Raw genomic sequence first — 13,963 nt, 5'->3', positions numbered from 1 at the left:
CACAGCTAGAACAGAAATGGTGGGGCAAGGGTTCTGGAGATCAGTCTTACTGCTAAACAGAAAGATGGTTTCAGAAATCACAGACACAACACTCCAATGAGAAGGCGGCTTTTGGCCCAGTCCAGAAGTGACTTTGGTTCATTCCCAGAGGTGTTAGGCAATGGGCACAATCATAACATAGGCTTTGGCTTCTCCAACAGAAACCCATTGTACTTCCTTGGGAGGGAGAAGTCAACAATGTCTGATGCCTTTTTACAGAATCCAAATGTCAGATTTGGAAGGATTTCAGTGTCCAATCCATCCCTGAAAAAGAAATCTGACATGCATTCAGCTTGCCTTTGATGAAAATCCTCTAGTGCCCTCCATGGAGCATGACCCCTCATCTCTAAGGCAGCCCATTTAACTGTGGGATAGCTACAATTGTTAGGAACTTAGTTCTGATTTCAAACCTAAATATGACTTCGTGACTTCCACCCATTACTCCTTGTTCTTTCCTCAGGGGCAAGACAGAAAAAGGCTAATGTCTCCCTACCCCACCCCCACTGATTCTTCTGTCTTCCTGGCTAAATCCACATGATTGGACTAGAAGCTCTCCACCATCTTGGTTGTCCTTCTTTGTATGCTTTCCAGCCTGCCAATGCCCTCCCTAAAATGGGGTGTCTAGAACCAAACACAACACTCTAGAGGTGGTAGACTAACTGTAAACCTTGAAGACGGCTGGGGTACAAGCCTGGAGATTGATGTGGCAAGCACCACATCCACTCCATAGTGAGGCAGAGGAAGGAAAAGTCTGGTTCCCTCCCTGACTCTCACAATGAGAAGTTCGCCTTTGTTCCATTATTGCTCTATATTGAAGTCAAACTGACACAGCAGGGTACAAGGCATTGAATGTGGTTACCTTCAAGCCAACCTTACTTTATCCCAGCTCAAGCTTTGTAGACACCCCTAGTCGTTCTCTCCAGCAATAGAGGGTGGAAATTCTAAGTCCCAGAATTCTCTCAGAACCCTTGTGAAAATCTAGTTTAGATTAGGAATCAGTCTGACCAGGCACACTCAATTCCTTTATGTCCTCACTCTATCCCTCTCTTCACATTGCATCATGGCAATTGAGCTGGAAGGCTTGCCTTCTGAGACCTGAGGTGTGGAGAAACTGGCAGCTCAGACTGAAGGCTGAATGGAATTGGGGGAATCAAAGACATCTCATCTTAAAGACACTGGAAAAGCCTAGAGGTTATTAACTGTTTATGGTTTTAGCAATTCTCAGTTTAAACTTCCTGAGGAGGAGACTTCTGGTAACTTTCATTCATTCAGTGTAAAGAGATGCTCTTGAAATCTCCTCCCCACTCCATCTACTTCCTGCCAGGCAAATTTCCAATGCCTCCACTCTGAGCTTCCAAGTCTTTTTCTGCCAACACTTTGGACACCTGACCCCCAAGTCACTTATAGTTCCCTTTCCATTATCACACTTTTTTGGTCCCTCTGGAATTTCTCATCTTCATCTAATCTGTGATCTCTAGGTTAAACAGACTTTGAATTCAACTCTGGGGGTTTTCTCTGACAGTCTCTTTTTGACTTGGGCCCCCATGTGGGGTTTCCTCTGGAAAAATCATATTTCATTTCCCATCTATGTTTCTACAAAGAAGTTTAAGATCCTTCAACTGTCATGTAAGTTCTGCCTGAATAATGCTTAATAATGCTTGTTGGCTGACTGGCTGATTTTGTTTAAACTGACCCAAACTGCAAAGAACTCACAATGGAGCCTAAAGTCAAGGTAATTCTCTTTCTCTTTCTCCACTCCTCTCAGAGACTTCCTCCAGACTCAGAGCACTGGTCTTCAATGAGAGTTGAAGTCTCCCCATGCTTTTAGTTTAGATTTCCTGCACCTGTGCAGTATCATGTAATTCACAGTACCACTGAAGGCCGTCTCCATATCACATCTGTTCCTAGTTGCTTCCTGGTTCTAGCTCCTGTTAGATTCAAGAACAATTCCATTGGTTTCTGGAGGCTTGTTCTAAGAACATCTCTGCTCAGCCCAGGAATTAGCTCATAGACTCAGTAGTGGAAGAGACCTTGGTGGTCACTAGTTCAAACCCTTCCTTTTACCAATGAGGAAACTAAGTCTCAGAGAGGGTAAGTAACTTGCTTAAGATCATACTGGTAGTTCATAGAGACCCAGGATTTGAACCCAGACCTTCTGACTCCAAATACTCTTTTCACTTATTACCTTTGCTGGATGTAGAAACTCAACCATGGCTCTACCACTATTACTCCCCTGTTACTGGCTTGAATCATGCAGCCTTCAGTTTGGTCCAAGAATTCCTTATGGATACCTCTTTCTACTGGCATCCCTGGGGCTCTGTGGAGGGGCTGACTGTGAAGGCTTTCCTTCAGAGAATGGAATCTACATGTATCTGACTTGCTTCTCTCTGTCTGACCTCCCAGTTCTCATTTTCTCCACTTCTTTCAACCGTCTGGTTCAGCCTCTCTTTTTAAAGGTTAAATCTCAGAAGCACGAGCTGTTAGTGAATCAATGAATCATCTTCAATGTATCAGACAATGGGGCAACCCAGGACAAAGCAAGGACTTCACACTTTATCAAGGGCACATCCTCAAAAAGTCAGTAAGGGCTTTTGTACCCAGTATAAGGAGACATCTTCAGTGCTAGAACAGTCTTTGCCTGTGATGACCAACTACATTCACGGCATCTCCACAGTTTCTCAGTTGCCAAGCCAAGATGGTCAAGAAAGCATTAAATTGCTGGAGCTCTCCCATATTCACCTCCAAACAGCCATAAAATAGCACCCCAGAACAAATCTGAGAACAGCGGAGCCAGCGGAAAAAGAAGGTGGAGCAGTTTTTTTAGCCTGGGACACTTAGAGAATGGAATCCCTCTGACAATTACCAGGAGTTACTCATTCCTCTCTGAGGCTTCTCTGAAACCAGCATTCAAAGAACATACTGTACTTTGCACCTAATAGTTCAGAAGCATTTCCCAGGGGGTCTCTGGTCAGAGAAACTTACTTAGTCAATGGGGTCGAGGGCACAGTAGCTCTACATTCCACGGTAGCAGAACTGTTCGGTTTGTTCTGTTTCCTTGTCATAAGATTGAACAACACTACCCTGGCCACCTGCTTCGCCAGTAAGAGCATGGTTGTTGATCACAAGGAACACAAGACCGATGACAGCATGGGCTAGAGAAACCATCGCCAAACTGGGCAAAACAACTTTAGCATCATGCTATACTAATATGAGTGAGGAGGAACGGAGGCTAGGAAAGAAGGGAGTCGTACTTGACCAGCAAGTCATTCTATAGCATAAACTACTCTACTGGTAAGGTGACTAATAGCTAATAGTGAGAATTAGCTTTCTGAAAAGACACAGCCCCTTATACTGAATTTCCTGGTTCCATTAAATTCCTGACTTTCCAGAGCCTAATATCTTTGAGATCCTGAGATTTTCATCAGGATCAGGATATGTGGTCTGGGGTCATGAAATGATCAGATTTAGCATGAGAAGGGACCTTGGAAATCATCTAATTCAACCGCCTCACTTTAGAGGTGAGAAAACTGAGACCCAAAGGTGGGAAGTGATGTGCCCAAGCCACACAGGAAGGAAGTGACAGAAGCAGGTTTAGTGTAAAACACCACTTCTGTGCTTTTGATAACACCCAAAGTTGATTTCCTTGACCCCTGAACCTGATTTCTTCTTGGTCCCCTGGAAAGTTAGAAATTCATTTAGCCACCAAATACATGTAGCAAAGGGAGGATTCAAACCTGGGATTCTGACTCCAAATTCAGTGTTCCTTCCACTATATAACCCACAATCTGGCCATATGCATGGCTATACCAGGACCTCCAACCCTCATCCCACCCCCACCTCTCTTTCTCCCTCTGTGTTAGTGCCAGAACAATCCTCTGGGCCAGTGCTGCCTCAGAGGCTGGATGTCTCACTCTTGCCTTTACCTTCCCTCCCTTCCCTTTCCCTCCCCAGTCCCTGGTAGCACCCACATTGTAGAGAAGGTCAGTCCACCCTTCCATGGTGATACACTGGAAGACAGTCAGCACTGCAAACAGGATGTTGTCGAACTGAGTGATTCCATTATTGGGTCCTTCCCAGTAGGGCTTGCATTTGGTCCCATTGGGGCAGGTACGGGCGGGTTCCTCGGTTCCACATGGAGCTGGAGACTCGCCCTGAATATCATCTACAAGAAAGAAAGGGAAGAGATGGTGACCACAGCATCTAGAAGCTTATGGGAGTCAGGGAACAGACAGGAGAAGCCAAGTCCTCCAAGGGAAGCCCATGGAATGCAAGAACTATGCAGACACATGTAGAAATGGAAGTCAGAGATCAAACAGATCTCTCTATGGAGATGTTACAGATCCTACCTCAGAGCTGAGTTTCCAAGACTTTGGGCATCTGATTGACCTACCAAGTCACAAAGAAATGGACACTTGAGGATGAGCAGTGTTATTTTCTCTGTAGACCCAGTTACTTTAATGCTCATGGTGGTAAGAGCAAGAACGTATTATTTTATTAGCAAGTTAAGTGACTAAATGTGCTCTCACTCTTTCCCCAGCCCAGCAGAAATAAAATAAAATAAAATTATGACAAGAGCCAGGTTTAATGCTGATAAATTTATGTTGATAATTTATAAGTGAAAATCAATACTGCAAAAGTGAATAATGCCATCAGTCAGAAGAACTGTAGTTCTAGCTGAGCAGTTCCATCTAGTTTTGGGGGAAAGTCCTTCTCAGTATCGGGGTGGGGGACACAAACATGGAACACAAAGAAAGCTATTCCAAGAGATCACTCCCAAGGGTCCTAGAGTCATTTCTATTTCTCTGGCCACCTGGTGGGTCAGATCCAAAAAATGAACAACTTAAGTACCCTTGGGTTTGGGTTCCTGGGCACTGTCCTTCTGTTAAAGCAGGGGAAGCTGACAGCTGACATTTCATTTTAGGAAAAAGTAGGTATTCTTGGTCTGTTGTCATGATGAGACCACAGAGGATCCAACCTGAATTGTTAAGTGTTCATTTTTGGCCACACTTCTGGCAACACCACTGCCATGGAAGACTCTCCTCGTCTCTCCCATCTACTAAAATCTTCCCATCCATCAAGTTTAAATGCCTCTTCTTCCATCCACCTTCTTTTCACCATGAAAACTCCCAGTAGTTCTGGTTCTTGGAGCTCTGGAAGCATCTACTGTCTACAGAACTCATCTTGTCATTAAATTGTAATTGGGCAGCCTTGTTTTACATGTGGATTTCTTGATTCTCCAATTAGACTAGAAGGATAAGGACCATATCTTGCAATATTTTCATGTCTCATTCAGGCCTGGTACAGTGCTAGAAATAGAATATGGGCTCAACAAATATTTGCTTAATGCCTGGAAAAATGAATCCTGAGAAGTTTGTTGAAAACAGCATCTGATTATCCAAAATAGAAGTGCTGAGCCCTTTGCCTTCTGTTATCTCCATAGTTTGGTATTCTAGGCCCTCCCTCTCTACCCCCTGCAATCTGCCTCTACCCAAACTTATCTCACTGTCCTTCCCTCCATAAGGGAACACTGCCGTCAAAGCAGGCCTCTTGTTGGTTTGTTTGTTTGTTTAAACCATGTGTTCTCCAGACTCTGTGACTTTGCTCATATACTTTCTGAGGCTGATAATGCCTTCCTCCCCATCTTCTTCCCCCAAACATCTTTACTAGATGAAATCCTACCTGCCATTCAAGGCTCATTTTGAATATTATCTCCTCAGTGAACCACAGGATCAAGAAGAGTCAGACACAATGGAGCAATGACAGCAAGGTGAGCTCAACTGACCTTTCATTTCATCCACTGAGCCTAAGAAGCCCTCTGAACTTTGTTTTTGGAAAAGCAAGGATCCAAAGGGTGATTACATTTCCTCTATGCCCTAATATCCATTAATGTACTTGTATGTGTGTGTGTGTGTGTGTGTGTGTGTATGTGTGTGCGTGTGTGCATACAAACTGTCTACTTGTGGCAGCACAGTACAATCAGAGTCACAAGACCTGAGTTCGAATCCTGACTTTACTCCCTATTCCCTCCATGACCTTAAGGGAGTTATTTCCCCTTTCTGGGCCTCAGTTTCTTCATCTGTCATATGAAGAGGTTAATCTAGAGGATTTTTGAGGTCCCTTCTAGTTCTCAATCCTATAATAGAGATTTTCGCCATCAGATTCCTAAGAAGAAAATACATCCCATTCCATTACACTATGTCTGCCTCATCTCCATGCAAACAAATCTCTATCAATTCTCCTCTACCAATTGTGAAAAAGGGGCCCTGGCTGCTCTGATTGTAGGTGGCATTTCCAATGGGCCATGGCCTCTCTCTCTCTCTCTCTCTCTTTCTCTCTCTCTTTTTCTCTCTCTCTGTCTCTGTCTCTCTCTCTCTCCAGTTCTGCCAGGGTGACGTGGCCAGAAGCAGAAATAGCTCTGCCTCAATTAACACCTTCTCCATCCGGGAGAGAAATAATTAGGACGTTCCATATTGAGCACACTCCACAAGCCCAGGAGAAAAGGAGACAGAAGGAGTAGGAGACAGTGGGGGGAGACTCTCAAACCATCCTACCCCACTTTTTTTTTGGCTTTGCCCCATCACTATCTGGTGGAGATACTGAGTGTGGAGAGGGTCCCTGAAGATGTCACCTCAACCCCAACCACAGGTACATTTGGCAGTCAGAAGGAACACAGTAATTAATCCATCTGCACAAGCCAACAATTGCTCCATGAGAAAGGTGAGGGGACCTCTTCCCCCTCAGGTATAGGCTCTCTCTTTGTGAGACATGACCTTCCTCTAACCATATTGATCCCTTCGGATAATGATAGAATTTGGGTGGGAGTCAGGCACCCCTAGGAAATGTGGCTACAAAATAGGAGCAGGAGGAACAAGAACAAATTCCTCCACTGTCCTTCTTGGCGATCTCTGAAAATAGGGTCATAATGACGAAGAGAGATTTCTGCTCAGAGCTGGCTCCTTTCATCTAAGTTCAATGGACACTTAGGCTGGTTCTACCCTCCCTCTTCCCCGGTTTCGGCACCCAGAAACACTTGAAGGCCTCAGATGACGTCTCAAGGTCAACCAAGTCTTAACCCATTTCCTCACTTTTCCAAGGAAAAGTGCACAGGTGCCAGAAACATAAACGAGCTTCCATGCCTGTATTGAAGAGGCCACTGTAATGAACAACCAAAGAAGGAAAATGGAAAGAATGCTTGAGAAGCAAACTCAAGCAGCCTGGGCCTTACCTGTCACCTCCTCAAAGCAGGTGGTATGAAATTTTCCCATATAAAATTCTAACCCTATGATTGCAAAAATAAGGATTGCAAAAAACAGGAGGAGGCCGATCTGTAGCAAAGGGATCATCGCCTTCATGATAGACTTCAAAACAACTTGTAAACCTGGGGAAAAACAGAGACAAAATCCCACAGTTGGTGAGACAGAGAATTCCAAAAGAGGAGGTACCTCTTCATTGACTTTTAGAGCTTGGGGAAAGGCTAACCTCTACAGAAGTGGTTCCCAACTCATGGGCTGTGGACCAACTGGGGAGTAGGGGGAGAGAAGGAATACTCCTTCTAATCAGCTGAACAAGTAACACATCTTGCATATAGATGGACCATGATTTTTTCCAAATTATGTTAACATTTCCATGACTAACAAAATAGTAAATTCTTAGTAGCTTTTTGTCATCTATTTTCTCAGCAACAGATAAAAATAATATGGTTATGATGTGGAAGTCTGTAAAATTTTTTGACATTTAGAAGGAGGTCCTTGTATTCAAAAAGGCTGAGGCTCATTGCTCATTGTTCTATGAGAGAGACAGGGACAGAGAATAGAAGAAGGAGAAGGAGGAGGAGGAAACAGAGAAAGGAAGAAGGAGGAAGAGAAGGAAACAGAGAGAGAAAAGAAGAAGGAGGAGGAGAAGAATAAGAAGAAAAAGAAGTAGAAGGAGAAGGATAAGAAGAAGGAGGAGAAGGAAGAGGAGAAGAAGGAGGAAACAGAGAGAGACAGATAGAGACAGAGATTTCCTTGGGGAAGGAAAAGAAAGAGAAGGAAGTTTCTTGACTTCCAAATTCAATGAAAATTGGGGCAGAAATTACCATTAGCTAGGATGTCCCATTTTAGGCAAATGAATTAAGAGAAAGATGGTGGTGAATTTGGAGACAAGAAGTGGCTGATGCAGTATGGGAAGTCCCAGGGTAGGAGGGAACTCCTCAGTGATGAGATTAGGGGATTGAACTAGATAGTGTCTAAGATACCTTCCTGCTCTAACACTTTATGATTTTCAAGGCAGTTAAGTAACTGTAGCCATAAACCCTTTAGATTTCCAAGTTCTAAATACATAGTGCATAATTTGGCTATATGACTAGAAGGCATATAATCTGCCATCTGCTACACCGATCTTCTAGAAAGGTAGAAACCCCCCTAAGGAAGAAAAATTGTCAGAATTCAAGGAACTGTAGTTAAATTCAATAGTGGAAAATATCAGGGTAAGTGCTAATAACGGCTTCAGTCCTCCTTTCCTCAAAAAAAAAGAAAAAAGCAATTTGCTTTTCACTGGAGCCTATTTCTTTTTAAAGAGCTCTGCTGAGGAAGGTGAAGTATCACTCTCAGACTCACACAGAATCAGAGAATTTCAGAGGTGGAAGGGACCTTAGGGACCCTCTAGTCCAACCGATGCCTGAATAAGAATCCATTCTTCAACATTCCCGACTGGTGTTTATTTAACCTTGGCTTGAAGACCTGCGGTGATGGGAACTTGCTGTCTACCCAGGAAGCTCATTCCACTTTTGGACAATGCTAATTATTAAAAGTTCCTCTGGGAGGTCCCACAGCTGGGCAACTTGGAATGTCTTATTGCTTGACCCGGACTAAAAGAAACCCCAGAGAAGAAGCAAACAATGCCAGTCTGGCCCCATTTTGAATGAGGAAATGAAAGCCTACAGCAATCTGCTTAATGTTAAGTGAGGAGGGAGGACATAAATAGGTCAGGACTGATATGACTTTGGAAAATGATTTCACTTTTTTTGTAATAAAACTTCTACACAATTCCTACCTGAGAATGTGGCTTAATAGTTTTGGAAATGTCCCTTAGTGAGTTGGAAAGTTTAGAACTGTGTTTGTCCTGCTTCAGAAAAGGCATCCAACCCTATGACCAGTCTCTCTTAAGGTCCAACTGAAGACCCTGTTCCACACTTCTTGAGGCTTCCTGGATTCCCCCCGAGAGAAAAATCCAGGATCCATTTGTCATTTTAAATACAGGATATGGCACAGAGGAAGCAGGTGTTGACTTCTCATTGTGGCATTAGGAAGCAAAGGAAGCTAAGGGGAAGGTACAAAACTAGAGTATGGGAACTAGGTCATGTAACTCACGCACTTGGGATTCCAGACACCAGTTTCAGGGGCCTCAGAACACGTACTGCCCTCAGGGTCCGGAGGTCAAATTCAGTGCCAACTGTTGCCAAAATGCTGAAAAAAAAGAAAAGGGGAAGGGGAAATAGAGCTGGGATGAGAACAAGAAAGGGATGAAGATAAGTGAATCACAAAATCATGGAATTTGAGGATCCAAAGGATCCTTAGAGGTCGTGTTCTCATGAAGCAATCTAAGACATGAAAACCATCCATAGCGTCCCCAACACATAATCACCCAGCCTCTATGAAAAGACCTCCAATCACAGGAAACTCATTAATCTTCAACATAGTCCATTCTATTTTTGGATATCTGTGACTGTTAGAATGTTTTTTAAATCATATAAAAATCGTATCAAGTGATCCTGGATCATAGATACAGATGAAAAAAGACTTCTATGGTCATCTAGTACAACTCTCCCTATTTGAGGGCCAGTGACTGGCTCACACAGGTGGCAATCATCAGAGGTGAGATTTGAATCCATGTCCTCTAACTCTGACTCTGGATAGGTAAATGGCATAGTTGGGCAGCTAGGTGGCACAGTTGATAGAGAGCCAAGCCTGAAGGCAGGAAAACTCATCTTCCTGAGTTCAAATCTGGCCTTAAACACTTTACTAGCTACATGACCCTGGGCAAGTCACTCTGTTTGCCTCAGTTTCCTCATCTGTACAATGAACTGGAGAAGGAACTGGCAAATCACTCTAGTATCTTTGATAAGAAAATCCCAAAGAAGGTCATAGAGTCAGACATCAGTGAAGCAACTCAACAACAGCAACCTTTGACTCTAGAACCAAGGCTCTTCCCATTGTACCATGTCAGCTCCTCCTGGTTCCATTCTCTACAACTAAGCAGAACAGGTTTCAGAGCCTCTTCCATAAGACAATCTTTCAAATATTTGAAGACTGATATTCCATTGCCTTTAATCTCTTTTTCCCAGGCTCATCTCCCTTCAGTTCTCTCATCTTACTCTCCCCTAGCTATCTTTTAGCTTGTTAACGTCTTCTGAAATGTGGCACCTGGAACTGACCATGCAGTGGTTGGACCAGGGTAGAATACAACAAGCTATGTGCCTCCATTGTCCTGGAAATTAAAATCTCATTAACATAGCCTTATGTTGCATGACTTTTTTGGCTACCACACCATTCTAATTGAACTTGTAGTTCCTAAAACTTTGGAGTATTTTTCATCTGAATTCCTCTCTAGCTATTGCTTTCCCATCCTTTACATGTACAGTCGATTTTTTTAATTCAAGGGCATTACATTTTATCTTTTTAGATTCTTTACCCATTTGTGACCCAGCAAGATATTTTTAGATCCCCATTTTGTCATCTGGTGTAATAACTGATCTCTCTTAGCTTTGTATTGTCTGCAAACTTGATAAGCATGCCCTCTAGGGCTCAGTCCAACTCACTGAGAGAAATGTTGAACCAATGAGGTCCAAAAACAGATCCCTGTGGTACCCCCATTAAAGACCACTACCTCCATGTAAATCTCAGTCCAATACTTTTTGGGTCTAGTTGTTAAATCAGTTCTCACTATACTTAACTGCAGCATTATCTAGCACAGCTCTCTCTATCTTATATACAAGGAAATCATGATGACATGGTCGATACCTTTTTGAAATGTGACTACAACACTTCTCAAATCCATCAGTCTAGAAACCCTATCAGAAGAGGAAATGAGGCAAGTTTGGCATGACTTGTTTTTATTGATCCTATGATGGCTTATAATGATGACCACCACTTCCTTTTCTAAGTGTTCACGTGTCATCCCTATAATAACTCATTCTAGAATGAATGTTGTCAGGAATTAGGTCAGATTTGCCAGCCGACAGCTGAAAGATTCACCTTCACCTTTTGGAAAATGGGGACATTTCTCTATCTTCAGTTTAGCCCTACTTTCTCCCATTTTCTATGATTTTTAAAGGGTTCCTGATAGTAGCTCAGCAATCACAATTGTTGGTCCTTACAACATTTTGAGAAGTCAATCAATGAACATTTACTAAGCTCCCACTAGGAGCCATGCATTTTGTTAAGAACCAGATATACACAGGCAAAAGATAGTCCCTGCTCTCAAGGAGTTCACAGTTAATGGGAGAGAGAGCATGCAGACAATTATGTATTAACAAGCTAAAACCAGGATGAATGGGATATAATCTACAGAAGGAGGGCACTAGAATTTAGGGGGAGAGAGAAAAGCTTCCTGTTGAAGGTGGGATTTTATCTGGGACTTAAAGGAAGCCAGAGAAGCCAGGAGGGCGTGAGGCATAGCCAACGAAAATGCCTGGTGTAAGGAGATGAAGTGTGTCTTGTTTAAGAAACATTATGGAGGCCTGGATCAGAGAGTGTATGGGGGTGAGGGAGCTATAAGAAGACTGCAAAGGTAGGAGCTTGTGAAGAGCTTTGAATGCCAAACAGAGAATTTTATATTTGTTCCTGGTGGTAATAGAGAACCATTGGAGTTTACTGAGTAGGAGGGGGACTTGGCCAGACCTGCACTTTAGGAAGATGACATGACTTGAATTCCTATGGTTTTCCATTTCATTTCATTTTGTTTTGCCATCCCCCTCACTTCTCGTTTTCTATTCCTTATACATCACTTTTATTCTATACTTCCCAGTGTGAAGATCATTCAAAAACAAAACACTAATAAAAAATTCTTACTCCATCCTCTATTATAATTGCCCCCTATCTCTTCAAGCAGTGATCATTTTCCCTTATTTTTTCTTCTGATGCCCTCTAACAAAATCTCTTTTATTGTGCAGAATATTCAAAGCAAGCACCAGTTCCTTCTAGGCCAGGGGCTTTTATCCTGGGATCAGCAAACTCTTTGGTTTTCATTCCTTCAGTAAATATATCCCAATATAAATGCTTCCCTTTGTAAACCCATGAATTTTATTATATGCATTTAAAAACATGGTTCATTCATTTCACCAACCTCCCAAAAGGAATCCTTGTTCTAGGCTTTTGGACCATTGATACTTTTTTGTATAGAATTGTAACACTTTAAAAAAATTCATCCTCATTTATCTTCTCTAGTTTCCATATTCTGAGCATATCTTTTAAAAATAAAAGTCATCAATGAATATCCATATCAATTTTTATCTAGACAGCTGCCCATTTTCTATGTCACTGGAAATATCTGCATTTATGTTTCAAGAATTTCATTCTCGAGAGCACCCTTGAGCTGGTGTCCCCTATAGAATCCTTGGCCACATGATCCTATTCTTTTTTTTCTGAATTCTTTGAAATACTCTCTCTGAAAACTTTAGGTACAATCAGCCCATGCTCATATTTCCATTTCTTGTCTATAACAAATTCTAAGATGATGTGCAGACTTCATTCCAAGGGTCCCATTACCTCTACTTCAATTAAAATGGATAATCATTGAACCACATTTACTAAGTACTTACTATGTTCTTTTAGTACCAGTAAATACTAAATACTTACACAGTAAGTATTTAGTAAATGTGATTGAATAGGGATATGATGACAAAAATGAAGGAGCCCTAGCCTTTGAGGGGCTTCCTATAATTTACTTGGGAGATACAACATGGATGCAAATAAGCAGAGTGTAAGGAAGACAGTAAGAACTAGCTAGCCCTTACAGAGTGCTTCAAGGTTTTCAAAGCACTTCATAAATATTATTTCAAATAACCCCAAGGGGAAAATATTGTTATTATCTCAACTTAACAGATGAGGAAACTGAGGGAGGCAGAGGTTAAAGTGACTTGTTCAAGATCATATAGCTAGTACGAGTTTGAGATCTAAGGTCTTCCTGACTCTGGGTACAATACTCTATGAACTAATGACTAGAGGAGCCATGGGAAATTGTACAGAGAAGATGACATCTAATAATGCTGAAGCAGACAAGTATTCTGAGAGATGCCAATGAAAAGGGGTTGCTGTCCAGGTATGGGTGTAGGGATGGGGAGGAAGCCCCTAAGGCTGGAGATCAATATTGAGTTCATGGAAAGGCTAGTAGTACAGCTTGGCTCCAGTCTGTGTATGGGTGGAGTATGAAAGAAGGCTGGAAAGTTGACTGAGAGCCAAACTGTGGATTGAGGTCTATGGAGGTGGTTCTTAATCCTGTAGCTGGGGAGAAGAAATCTGCCTTGTTCTTTTATCTCATTAAATGGTTTTTCCTGGGCCTAAGGAGATAATTCATGGAGACAGAGAGATTGGTAAAGTGGTTTATGAGGATCCTGCCATAGGATAGTGATTACCCCTCCTCTCTTATCTGGGGTCTTAGTGAGTTCTCATTTTACAAGTCACATAAAAGAATAAAGGGGACATTATTTGTACAGTGCAGTCACCTCTGCTTGATTCCTGTTTTCCTTCCTCCAACCTTTTGATCTGGGACTTCCAGAAAAGAAAAGTGAATAGGGAGTGACCATAGGTCACATGGAAAGACACCATTACCCATATCAACAGAAACCACAGCACCATGAAAAGAGATTTGGACCCTGCAGCAGAGACAGCAAAGTGGGAAATCACTGTTGCTGGGAGACTTATGAAGATTGCTAATTACTATGAAC

The 13,963-nt window shown here is 42.4% G+C and overlaps 1 protein-coding gene across 1 annotated transcript in view; it reads right to left on the bottom strand.

Annotated features, from left to right (window-relative positions):
- CACNA1A (calcium voltage-gated channel subunit alpha1 A) overlaps positions 1-13,963 on the bottom strand; it is a 251,895-nt gene that overhangs the window by 121,862 nt on the left and 116,070 nt on the right. Inside the window, exons 4-6 of the mRNA XM_072602188.1 lie at positions 9,394-9,485; positions 7,265-7,417; positions 4,008-4,201 (exon numbers count right to left, since the gene is read on the bottom strand). Coding sequence (XP_072458289.1) covers positions 4,008-4,201; positions 7,265-7,417; positions 9,394-9,485 — 439 coding nt within the window. The remainder of the gene's footprint in view (positions 1-4,007; positions 4,202-7,264; positions 7,418-9,393; positions 9,486-13,963) is intronic.

The sequence above is a fragment of the Notamacropus eugenii genome, chromosome 4, assembly GCF_028372415.1.
Source record: "Notamacropus eugenii isolate mMacEug1 chromosome 4, mMacEug1.pri_v2, whole genome shotgun sequence".
NCBI lineage: Eukaryota > Metazoa > Chordata > Mammalia > Diprotodontia > Macropodidae > Notamacropus > Notamacropus eugenii.
This window is presented reverse-complemented; position numbering and strand designations above follow the sequence as displayed.